Below are 13801 nucleotides of genomic sequence, written 5' to 3' on the forward strand. Positions count from 1 at the left end.
TAATAATACATAATTAGCACAATTTTTATTCAAATGCCTAAGAAATATTCTCATCCCTTTTTAATATATGATGACCTCGATGTTCCTATACACCGTCGAGAGCCAATTTTGGTCCATCTCATTGATAAACGCCGTTGGTTTCAGAGACTATTTCTTTAATCTTAGAATATTTTTTTTTTGAAAATATATAATGAGAATGTTATTTTTGAGTATTTAAAAAATGTGTAATAAGTCTTACAATAAGTATTTTATTATCTCATAATAAAGGTGATCGAGAATAAATTTTCTCAACTCCATATTCCTAAAATTAAATAAATAATCGGTGAAACAAACACTTTCTTATAAAATGACGTTAATAACATCTAATAAATTTTTTATATTTTTAAAAGACAATTTCTATTAAGCTTTAATTAGCAAGCTAGCTAAGAATACTACAATTATTTATAATATTGAGTGGAAACTAATTTGAATGGTAAAATATAAAATAATTTGAAAAGTGTCAAACACAAATAACGAAATTATAAAACATTAACTAGATGATACGATAAATGAAATGAAAATATCACATAAGAATTCTTATTAATAGACAGACGATGGAGATGGACAATACAGGGAAGGCAAGTACACCATAACAGAGAAGGGAATTAATCACATCACAATATACTTATTAATTTTGTGAATATACAACCAAATTACAAACCAAGATCGATGATTCAACACGTATTGAAAAAGGGGTAATTTGATTTCACGATGTTATTCTTTACTCTTAAAGCACATATTAAGCAATTAACATGTTATATATAGTATTATTTTTATTTTATAATATAAATCAAAGGCATGCATAGGATAGTGGTCCAATTAAGTCTAAGGGCACTTGCGTTTGCCACCATGAGTAGTCAAACTTGCATAGCAGGGACACACTTCTTGGTTTCCAGCAGTGCCAGGTGGCACGCAGTTACAGCGTCTACAACAAGTTCCACAAGCTCTTTGGCAGAGGCGTGGACGAGATGATAAACGGCACCTCGCAGCACATGCTCCGTTACAATCTGAAATTAATTATTACCATCAACACATAAAAAATTTGTATACTTAACTTCCAATTTCAAATTAGTTATGAATTTTATATATGAAACTTTAGTTAGTACCTATCTGCTGAAGAAGAGACCCCTGCGTTTGTGCATGTGCCTGCGATTCCTCAAAAACATGGTCAAATTAGTTAATTTAATTGAGTAGAACTTAGTTAAAAGAAATTAACAAATTCAACCTAACTTGGTTACATAAAACGAACAAGAAAGAGAGCTAACATATTTATATGGAAAAATTAAGAAGCAGAATATTTGAATATTTATGTACCGATTGATCAGCATCAACGAAATGAAGAAGGAGAAGCGACGCAAGAAGGGAAGCAATTATAAGCTTAGAAAGAGCCATGGCTATAGGAGAAGGAGCTTAATTGAAGATGTGTATATTATTGTTATTGGGAATGTTTTGATTGATTGCTAAGTGCGTGGAATGAGAAGCAGAATGAGGAGGGTATTTATAGTGTTGATAAGAGTTGTATATGAGGTATGAACAGAAGGTGGTAAGTACTAAAGTACGGGTAGAATTATATAAACGTGAGAATATGTAAGTGGGACACTGTGATGTGGTGGCTAGTGACTAGTGAGGGAAATTTGGTAGTGAAAACTCAAAGGGATCTTGGAAGCATCAAGAAACGCGGCTAAAATATATGATAGCTAGCCTTGCCCACACCTCACAACAACAATTCCATAGTCTTATCTTAATTTGTGTCTGGACTTGCACACATAGTTGTTTAACCCAAAAGTTGATATTTCATGAGATCATAAAAACAAGTCAAGTGATAAGGTAACATTCATAAAAAAAATGAAAAATTACTTACCTAAAGGGTCGGCCACCAATTAAAACATGATGCAAATCAGATTTTTTTTATCTAATTAAATCACATGTATCATCTATAAAAAGTAATTTTATTTAAAATTGATAGGATTATTATGAACAACAATTTTTTTCTTCTAAATAACTTGATGCAAACCAAGTTAGTACTAATGTAAAATATGACATGAATAATGATAATCAAGTCTTGTGCTGTTGGTTTGGGTAATTACCAGTGTGGGTGAGTATGATATGCCATTTAAACGACTATTTGTATAAATTTGGCGGCGTAGGGTTTAGGTCAAATGATGTGAGCTAGGAAGCGTTATTACCTAGTACATTTCGATTCCCATGTATCATTGCATTGCATAATTTATGTAAATGTTCGTGGCCGACCCTAGGAGGGTCATATTACGGGACTAGGTAGGTTGCATTATTGGGAATGAGGAGGGTATGACATATTGCAAGAATACACGGAAGGGTTCAATTTTTTTTCATGTACACGGAAAACTACAAGTGCTGAATTATTAATGTAACAGCCAAAAATTCTGTAATTGAAGTGCCCCTCCGTCAAGTTTGGCTTTGATAGATGGTGATATATGGAATTGGATGCAATAATAAGTGTGTGGAGAGTAGGAAGAGTAACTATTTGCACAAAGTAGGAAAAGGATTGCTAAAGCTGATGCAGCCAACCTTGACAGCTGGATGCGGCGGCACACAGCTGGATTATGCTAAAATGAAAATTTATCATCATGCAATATTACTTGCCCAAACCCAGTGTAGTTAAGACAACAACAAAAGTTGAGTTTTTGAGAAATATTTTTTTAAAAAAAGAATGAAAAACTTCAAATATGATTAAGTTTCCATCACTAATTAATCGTATAATTGATCTGGAGAATCCAAATTTATATAAAAATATTTTGAAATAATACTAAAAACCCAAATTTCTAATTACAATAGTTATCAAATAAAAATATTACTTACCCCCACCCACTCCAAAATAAATATCTCGGAGTGCTGTCATCGTGAATTTATTTTATTTTAATGATGTTTCTTACGTGGTTTATATTTATCCTAATGCATTTAATTTTGTATGAATTGTCCCCCACTCCCACTGCCACATCCATTTGAACATGTAAAAGGTCGTGGGCAGAGGAGAGAAGAAATAGGTAGTGAATTGGAAATGGAATTCCATTTCGTATTCCTTAGGCTAAAATATGTGGTGTGGGTGCGGGGCAATCATATAAAGGTGAACAATAAATAATAAAAATAGTATGCAAAAGAAAAAAGAGAAAAAGGGAATAAAACATCGCAAAAGAGAAAATAGTGTCTTGTAAAGTAAATCTGTTTATATAAATAAATATATTCATAATCAATCATTTGAATTGTGAAGGAATTTGTTGTACAATTGGTGGTCTGATTTAATTTAAGGTAAGGTGAGCCAAAGCATTTAGTATACTATTAGCACACGCTTAGAGATCGATAGTTTTTTCTTCTTCTTTTGAGAGGCACAGTACTTATGAATTTTTTTGGACATGAAAACTTATACTGATTACTAAATAATCTATTTTCATATTATTAATTAGAATATAAAATTTAAGAGAATGATCTCAATTAAATATTCTTAATTTTCTCTCATTAAATACAATTTTTTCTCATTATCTCCGTCACTGGTGAAAAAATTATCTCCACTATTTCTAATGACCATCATGACTCATACAACTTTGTGTGTGTTTATACTAACTCATTTAAAATATATATATTTTTTCTTGTAGTTTCATGATTTTTTTAGAAAAAAAAGTATTTTTGTTCTATATAAATAATGCTTATAAACGCTACCTGTATTTGTTTTTGGTTGATTTGAGTGTTTATGATAAATATTATATAAAAAAAACGCACGAAGGTACAAAGACATGGATGCTTGAGAGAATTAAAAAGAAGTATAAGTACCTTTTTTTTATAAGCTAAAAAATATTATTAAAACTGAGTATATATAAAAAAAATATTCAAATCCATTACATAGTTTAGACTAACACAAGACGCTAATACAAAACAGTTTTCACCCACCTCATTAAAGATCCCCTGTAAATACATTTAAGGAATAGTCAAACACTAAGAATATCAGTATAATGCCTAGTAATATAATCCAAGAGGCTAAACATATGTACTAGTACTAGTATACGAGGACAAATTAAAATATATAGGGTAAATACAGGACAAATATTGTTTTATGCCTTCAACGTGAAAAATTATTAGATGATTTAGTTCTATTATTATTAAAATATCTTAAATTAAGAAATAATATAATTAATTTTTATTAGATAATTATAGAATATATCTTTAATTCAATAAATATATATTTGATTGTCCACGAGTTAATAATTATTTTTTGGAAATTAGGTCAATGAACTTCTTTTAATCTATAAATATTAATTATTAATTTATTAGTTTTTTTTTTGTTATCAACAAAGATTAAATATGTGACATTTTCCTCATTTCCGACCATGAATAACATAGTTAATTATTGTTAGGTTGCTTTAAATATTTTAAATTAGGGTCACATATGTAGCGATTGCTAGTAAATATAAGTAAATATTGTGGTATTGTTTCGTGAAGTTAGATATACAAAAAGGGCAAAATGTACTAGAGTATTTTGCAATTGCCTACTCTTACACAGTTGATCCAATAAAGTTTGTTGACTTATAAGATTAGTTGAGTGATTAAAAAATAATGACACATTTGATCTTTGTTGTTTATAAAAAATTAACAAATTAATAAAATAAAGTTGATTGACCTAATTTCCTCAGAAAGATAAGCTATGTAACCTGGCTGATATAACTCATATCAGGGATCTGAAAAAGAGAATGTTAAAGTTTTACTGGTCGTGAACAAAGCCGAAGAACAAGTTGTCTGCCAACAAGGCTGCAATGCAACCAAGATAAGGAAAAGGCAAAAAAGTTGAGAGGGATTTACTAATACATCATACAGCTGTTGCATGAAGATGCTAATTTGTCCATCAACAAATTAAGGACATTATAACTATTTCTTTTACGTTTTGGATATGTTTTAAAAGATATTTTTATGTTACAATACGAAAAACATAATGTATGTCACTTCAAAAGATCCGTTCCCTTTTACTACTTTCACTTGGACCTGTCAAATAATTTGACACCACACGGACCCTTTTACTATTGATTCGAGTCAGGTTGGATTGTAAAATTTAGTCCATCTTAATTATATAAAACAAATTGTTTCCATTGTCACAATTTCTGAAAACTATTTAGATTTAATTCTAAATTTTATCATTTAATTTTTATAATTTTATTATTTAATTTTTCGTTTTATAAATTTTATCATTCAACTTTTTTAATTTCTTTACATTTTATCACTGACATGTAAAAAACAAACAAATTGTTAAAGAAAAATAAAACTACATCATTTTATTATAAATGAAATGATAAAATATTCAAAAATTGAAAATTTGGGAGGTAAAATTTGCAAATTAATAAAAATTTGATGATAAAATTCACAAAATAATAGAAAGTTGAATGATAGAATTCATAAAAAAAAAGTTACATGATAAAATTTAGAAAATTATAAAAGTTGAATGGTAAAATTTATAATTAAATAAAGTGTTTAAACATTTTAAAATCTTATATATATATATATATATATATATAATATTTTATTATAGAAATAATTTAATATTATAATTTAAAAACAAGATTATAAAAAAATCTTTTATGGAAAAGTTTACTATGTCTAAAATTAATCTAATCTAAGTATATAAAGGCAATCAACAAAAATGATTAAATACATTTTAATTATTATAATTATATGTAATATGATTATTCTTTAAACATGTAGTCGTAAATTCAATTGTTAGTTTATGCGTATAAAAAAATAAAAATATATCTTAAAAAATATCAACCCATTAAATAAATCTTAATACTTCAAAACATTAATCATTTAGATTTTCGGTTTAAAAAAATATTTTGGTTCACGTAAAAAACAAGAAAAATCAGTGTAACACAACCTCATTTTTTTAAAGGCAAATATATGTATTAATTGATAAATATAGAATGTAGATAACCCTGTATAAGGTGTACAGTATGGCCTGTAACTACCAAAAAAGTATACCCATGTACAATCCCAAAACCAATCATCAATCTCTTCTCACAGAAAGTTTCAGCAAAATAATCCGTGCTTTCTACCTACAAAAGTCATCTAAGAACTCACACAGTCACACACACAACCTCATATTATCTCAGAGGTAATTAATGTAATTTATTACTATTATTAATAATTAGTTTTCTCTATACTCCTCTGTGGAGTATATGGCAGTGTGACACGCTCACTGATCATTAGTTTTCTCTTTATCTGGCTTTTCTTTCTTACTTCTTGAGCACGAATATATATGTAATCTCATCTCTGTGTGACATTAATTCAGAGTCAGCAGAGCTATAAGTATATAGCAACAACTTACGACAACATTCACTCCCTCTAAATTCAAATCCAACAAACACAACCTTAGTACATATTTTGTTTTTTCCCCAATACTATGATGTTAGAGTTAATTAAATTAAATACCTTATTTTAACAGGTCCAAGCGGATCATCACCAATTATTATTGGTAAGTAGTTAATTATGAAATTATTATTGCTATTATAAGTTTTATAATAATATAATATACTCATACATTTAGGGACAAAATGGTCATTTATTATTTATTTATTTTGGTACATATTAAAACGTATATTTGAATAAATGTGTTAAAAGTTGTTAATATTCTTTAAATGTGCCGTCTAAGGGCCTTGTTCATGGCCCAACCTACAGCTACCAGTGAAGGAGTTCAGCCATTGGGCCCAAAAGATTCAGAGCTGAGTCCATTGTTCTCTTTAAGCTTCTTTTGAAAAGTGAAAACTATGTTTGCATGATGGCGGATTGACGATGACGATCACAAGCACCTTGCAATTGCTGAAAGGACCTCCCATTAGAAATTAGAAGGTTTCTCATACCCTATTTTCCAATGCATGTTTTTTCTTTTAAAAAAATATTGGCAAATATTTTCCAATGCATGTTTCTTTAAATTTTTTTATTGGTAAATATTTTCCAATGCATGTTATAGCAAAACGTACATTGGTGTGGTTATGGGAACTGTATAGAGTTGTTCGTAGATATGCTATTGGAACCTTGTATGAGTTGTATCTTCTTATATGCTATTTGATATGTTACTATATATTAAGATGCAGGATTGTACCTCGAGTGGGTGGGTGATTATGAGGTTGGGGAAGGTGTAATATTAACCAATTCTAGTTACGTACCTTCTTGTAATTTGTTCTCATGGCATGGCACAACTTGTGCTTATATTAATGAAAATGTTTATTTCTCCGAGAAAAAAAAAACAAAAAGGTTTTGTTTTTCTTTTGTTTTGAAGTCTTTGTTTTTTTAAGCACGTATTCTATTATGTTACAACAATGATTAAATTTCTTATTAGTCTAAGATTTTTTATTAATGTAATTGAGATAGTATTTAGTAAAATAGAAAAAAAACTAATGTATTAGATTAATTTATAAAAATTATAAAGATCCTTTAATTTAGTTTATGATAATTAATATTAAATATAGATTGTTTTATCTTTATTGCTATAAATTTAGAAATTAAGATAATTAACATTTAATAATTTTAAAGACTAAACTAATATTTTCATAACTCTAGGAAAAAAAGAATTAATATTCATAACTTCATAAACTAAATTAACGTGTTACTCTACATAAATAAGGTATTATAATTTTTGGGTTTGTAGGAATCACAGATAATTTTAAGAGTTTACGATAACTCATTCATCTTTCTTCACTCAACTGAGTTTTAGAACCTGAAAAAAAAAGATAAGGTATTATAACCACTACAAAAATAAACATACTTTCCATATTAACTCTAGTATTGGATAATATTTGACATACATATCAACAAAAAAAATAAAATCAGAGGGAATCTGCATAACAAAAATCAGAGGGAACTTTGTAAATTGAGTTTATCTTATTATTTTATCTAAACTATATCTCATTTTATCGATTCAATATTCAAACTTAATTCTTTTCAAAAATATTATTCTCCCACGATTAAGATTTGATCTATGCAAGTCTTAATTGCCGATCCGCTTGCACACACAGAAAGGCCAATTCTGTCGCCGAAGTCAAAACTAAGAGATCGATGATAAGTTTTCCATCTTTTTGAATCGATCTTTTTTATGGCAAGATTTGCCAAATTAGTTTCATCCCTTTCCCTTCATCACTCAGGAGTATAGGGATGTTGAAATCTAAATCAATAAAAAAAAAATAATTAAAAATTAAACTAAAATAATTTTTTTATTTATTTGGATGATTTTTTTCGAATCGATCAGTATTTTTGAAACTAAATCAAACTAAATTAAATCATAATACTTATATTTACATTTATATTATTTTAGTATATATATATCATTTGACTTTTAGTATTTTGTAATGTTATGTATATAAATTGATATAATGTATATTATTTTTTTTAATCTTTTTTATTAAATATGTTTAATTTAAAATTGATGAAAAATTAAAAGATATTTATTACAGAAAGTTTAATGTACTAATAAGTTTTATAATTATTGATAAATTTTGTTTTTCCTGAAGTTGTTAGCAATTTTTAAATGTAATTTAATATAAAAACTATAAAAAAATATATAAATTTAAATAAAAATAAAATAATAAAATATTAATTCGATTCACATTTTATTTTAAATAAAAATTAATAAAATAGAATCAAATATATATTTTTTCAAGTTTAATTCAAGTGAATCTTTTAAAGTTCAACTTAAGTGAGTTTGTGATGAAAAACTAAATTAAACTGACTCACAAACACTCCTGAGGAGTCCCTGCCTTGTGGAGCTGTCGTCGACACGTATTAGGGAGCAATGTTGGAAGCCCAAAATCTGCTACCTTAACCAAATAATTGGTGCTTTTCCCATGATGTCGGAAGCGTGGAGATAAGCCAATGCAGTAGCAGTCGTCTCTAATCATTTTCTATTTATTTTTAAAGAATATAAGTAACTAGCTAATTATATTTATTTTAGTATAAAATTTTAATTTTATAAATAATATATTTTGAATATATATAATGCACGGATATTTAGTTTGCATAAAACAATGACACACATGCATGTAAACCCTAGCTAGGACAGATAGTCAGTGTAATTTTTATATTTAGTTTGAATATAATGCATTATAGACACAATTAGGATTTTTTTATTATATTTTTTCCTTTTTTAACTTCTCTTATCTATTTTTAATTTCTTTGATCATTCTTCTCTCGCTCTCAACATCTATACAGCTTTCAAGCCAGTCCATATTCAGAAAAAGCATAGAGAGACACAATTAGGATTGTGAGAAACAAAAGGAAAAAAAACCAGGACAGAACATGATGAAGCACGGTTGTTCATCAAAGTTGCACACTAAAGAAGAGAAAGAAGTCGCTAAAATGCTTCTGGAGTTTCAGCATTCAGAACCTCCCTTGTTGAATTGGGGTCGCAAGAGGAAAAGATCTGCAGTTCAAGATTGTTTTTCTCCATCTCTTGTTTTTCTGCAAAACCATTCGCGTCACACAAGAACGGTTATGAAGAAGGTGCTGCTGAAAACGGAGAACGCTTCCAGCCCTGATACACCTCTCTCCTTCCATCCCGATGAAAACCCTAATCTCTCCATAAAACAACAGTCTCCCAAAAAGGTATCTTCTTTTTTCTCACCTTTTGTCATGCCTTCTCATTTATTTTTACAAATGTTAATTATTATTTATTAATTCTTTTTAACAGAGAAATCAAATTCACTATATTTTTTCTTTATTTTCTTCTTTTATCACCAAATCTTTGGATCTTTCTTTTTCTTGAAATATTTCTACATCACAGGAGTTGGACTCAATTCAATAAAACCTTCATCTTATTTTATTTCTTCTAAATTATTATTTTTTTAACTGCAAAAAAAAAACAATTTAATACAATCAGCAAAGTTTAACCACAATCTGTGATCAAACCTGCCAACAAATATCAGAATAAAAAACACAGTGCTCAAGCACACACAGAACACCTCTCCCTACGAAAACACCCAGAGCTATGAATACATTTGAAATCTCCCTCCCTCTATAAACCGCTACTGACGGAAAAATAGGTCAAATTATTGTATAAAAAAATAGTTCAAATTACTCACTGCCCTTAAGAGGTGTAAATTTCTTTTAACAATTCTTGTGTTATTGTTACTAAGTATTTATGAATTTTATTGATTGATTTTTGTAAACAAACAAAAAAAAAACTTTGATGAGTGAGTCTTCTTTTTCAAATATATATTGTTTTTACACATAATACTTAGTTTAAAACCTTAAACTTACATTTTAATTTTTAAAAAATTAATCGAATGAAGAAAGAATATAATTAAAGAATCTCACGTAGAGTTTGTGAGTTTGAATTTCACTTTCTTTTAAGATAAGGTAAATGTAAAGGGTTTTCCTAAACGGTTGTCGCCATTCCCTCTCTTAAATTTTTTAGAAACGGAAGAAAATGATGAAATTACTTAATGATTAATCCAATTTCGTATTTTATTTTCATTCAACTCATATCTTGACCCAAAGGCAGGTTTGGATATGTATTACTCTTTGTTCCATTGATGGTCACAAGAGTGAATGATTTTTGGATGTTAAAAACCACTACAAAATATAGAAAAAAAATCTTACAAATTTGTCAATTTTTCTTTTTTCAATCTCATTTCCTAACTTTCTTTAATCGTTTTTTTCGAGTTTAAATAAATATTTTTTCTTTTACTCTTTTAAATGTTCTGTCCATTTACAATAATCAACACTATCTTATCGATCAGATAATCTTTTTTTACTTCTTCTTTGAATTCTCTTTCCTTCTTAAAAATCTAATACCTTTTCTCTCAAGTTCAACGTTACAAATATCAATTCTAATGTTCTATCGGAATCAAAGGTCATTGACAACCTCAACAACTTAACTTTTAAATTTACCTTTCTCTGGAATTAGCTTGGTGGATAAGATGAAGAAAATTAGGGAAGTAGGAGGTTATGGAAGAAGAATTTACAAATTTATAGATTTTTTTCTTGTATTTTGTGATGATTTTTAATTTCCCAAAAATTATCTATAATCATTAATGAAATCAAAAGAGTAACATGTAGGTTCAAATATTCGAACCAAAACGTATAGAGTTTAATTCTTTGAGGATGAAAATAAAACTCAATTTTATATGATTGAGTTTCAAATATTTTAATATTTATAAAGATGAAAAATATATTTTAACTTATCATTTAAGTTTTTAAAAATGTCATATAAGTTAAGTTATTTGGTTCTCTCTTTTTAGTTGCCTCATTTTGTCATTATTTCTGTTTTTGGCAATTTATTGAATTTTTGGATTCCATCGGTAGATAGAGTTGCCTCATTTTAATCTTTTGTTTAATCGGAACAGCAGTTGTACAGTGTGAAGCTTTTCTACGCCAAGGCGAAGGCCTTCAATTTGAAGTTGAAAGCAAAAAAACAAAAAACAAGAGGTACTCTATTTTAAGAAGAATGATTCTACCATAAAACCATCATCTTCAAAATTATAAAAACTATTTTTTTAAACCGAAAATAAGAGCCTAAAACACATTTTATCTTCATATTAATTTTCTTTATTTTTTATTAGAATCTTCATTTTTTTAATCAGAAAAAGGTATATATATAAAAGGGCACAAAAGGTACCCTAACCGTCCTTTTTTTAACAATCCTATTTTGTTTCCCTGTTACCTTTTGGACTTTTTTCTATCAAGATTTTACTCGTCATTTTATGTTGAAAAAAGTTTAATGGAGATCCTAAATCTTTATGAAACACTTTAAAAATAATAAAAAAACATATATGATATAATTTTTTATGCAATATGAAGAGAAAGATACAGAAAAGCAAGAGATATTGGTGGAGTATTTAAAAGAATGAAATGCTGTATTTGTGTATTATTAATTTATTACTCACTTTTATCATCTGTGATGGTGGTCACCAATTTTCATTTTGATTTACAGCTAATTAATGGCCAAAAAAGTGAACCCACTTTGGAATTTGGCGGGTCAATGCTGCAATCGGTTCATGTCAATGGTTCAGTCAACCCTTCCGGTTCGAAGGCTCAAAATGAAAAGCTTCTGATGATGCCTTTTCAGAATCAGATTTCTGGAGCAACCCAAAGTGAGAGATTTCTTGTGTCTGGCCATCCAACGACGTCGTTGCAAGTGCCATCAACTTCATCTAATGGATTGGGCCACGAGGCCCATCTGGCCCATCCTGGTCTAAACACCAACCCAGTAGAGTTCACCCAAATAAACTCGTCTCAATCTCAACCGTTGGATGAGGCCACAGCAAACAGGGAATTGAATAGAGCCCTTGCAGCTGAAGCAAGACGGAGGAGGATTCTGATTTTCAGGCTAAAGTACAGCCAAAAATCACGTAATGATTATAGGTGACAACATAGGCTTATTTTGCCTTTTATTCTTTTAGAATTTTAAATATGAGTGCTTAGTGTCAAAGATAACAACGTAGGGTATTTACAAAAAGAAGGATAAAGAACATGTAGGATACTTGATTGTGTCTTGCTACGATTGGGATTGCCACATCTTGTGCCAATCTTAACTGTTTTTTTTTTTTAATAATACGTTGAATCCTTTTGCTGTGAACAAAATTGAGTGAATAGACAATTTAGTTCCTGAGATTGTATCTATTTTGCATATTAGTCTCTAACTTAATGTTAAATTCAAAATAATTCATATCTTTGCATAAGAGTTGCAAAATAGTCCTTCCGTTAAATTTTAAAGTATAGTCATTAGTGTGGTCAATTTTAGTGCCACGTGGACTATCCAACGTGACACTAAAGGATGACGTGGTATGACACATGGTCGTGTCTCCTAAAAGATGTCACGTCATTTGATGATAACAAAATGAATAAATAGGCAATTTAGTCATTGACTTTGTACCCATGTTGCATATTAATCCCTAACTTAATGAAAAATTCAAAATAGTCTCTATCTTTTGCATAAGTGTTGTAAAATAGTCGTTAACTTAAAAGATGCTAGAAATCTTGCTTAAAGTGTCAATGCATTGCAAAGGTTATGCCTTGCACGATTTTTGGCGGCGCAGATTTCTTCTTGGATTTCTTGTCATCTTTTGATTCCTCTGATTTTTTCTCTTCTTTCTTTTCTTCTTCATTTGCTTTTTTCTCCTTCACTTTGTTTTCCTCTGGTTTTTTCTCTTCCTATTCAAAAAAAAAAAAAAAAAAATCAAAACTCGGAATGATACATTGATGGTAGTTGAAGAAAAAAAAAGAGACAAAGAGAATGGTTATGCAGACCTCGCCCATTGGTGTTGATGGCTACAGAGATAAGGTTGTTGCTGTTGATTTTTGGTTCTTTTTATTTGTGCAAGTGTGTGTGGGTTCTTTTTCGTATATATGTCTCAATTGGTTCAGAACTATCAAATTTGAAGAAGCCACTCATTCTATCATCATCAAATGATGTGGCATTAAAATTGACCTCACTAACAGTGTTACTTTTAAATTTAACGGAATGACTATTTTGCAATACTTATGCAAAAAATAGGGATTATTTTGAATTTTTCATTAAGTTAGGGACTAATATGCAACAGGGGTACAAAGTCAGGGACTAAATTGCCTATTTACTCGTTTTGTTATCATCAAATGACGTGACATCTTTTAAGAGACACGTCCACGTGTCATTCTTTAATGTCACATTGGATAGTCCACGTGACACTAAAATTGACTTCATTAACGACGTTACTTTTAAAATTTAACGAAAAGATTATTTTGCAACACTTATGTAAAAATAAAAACTATTTTGAAT

General features: G+C 28.9%; 1 protein-coding gene across 1 annotated transcript; it reads right to left on the minus strand.

Annotated features, from left to right (window-relative positions):
- Window positions 1-549: 549 nt before the first annotated feature.
- Window positions 550-1555, minus strand: LOC114392013 (snakin-2-like). The gene is made up of 3 exons (XM_028353051.1): window positions 1354-1555; window positions 1146-1185; window positions 550-1046 (listed from the first exon to the last, which is right to left on the minus strand). The coding sequence occupies exons 1-3, from the start codon at window positions 1429-1431 to the stop codon at window positions 865-867; spliced, it is 300 nt and encodes a 99-aa protein (XP_028208852.1). The 5' UTR covers window positions 1432-1555; the 3' UTR covers window positions 550-864.
- Window positions 1556-13801: the final 12246 nt, after the last annotated feature.

The sequence above is a fragment of the Glycine soja genome, chromosome 17 (genome assembly GCF_004193775.1).
Source record: "Glycine soja cultivar W05 chromosome 17, ASM419377v2, whole genome shotgun sequence".
In the NCBI taxonomy this organism is placed as follows: domain Eukaryota; kingdom Viridiplantae; phylum Streptophyta; class Magnoliopsida; order Fabales; family Fabaceae; genus Glycine; species Glycine soja.

Bases quoted from the DNA above. Each gene is read 5' to 3' on its own strand.
- LOC114392013 (XM_028353051.1), bottom strand. From the start codon at position 1,431: ATGGCTCTTTCTAAGCTTATAATTGCTTCCCTTCTTGCGTCGCTTCTC. The intron at 1,186-1,353 runs GTACATAAATAT...GAGGAATCGCAG, and splicing joins TCGTTGATGCTGATCAATCG to GCACATGCACAAACGCAGGG. The intron at 1,047-1,145 runs GTACTAACTAAA...AATTAATTTCAG, and splicing joins GTCTCTTCTTCAGCAGATAG to ATTGTAACGGAGCATGTGCT.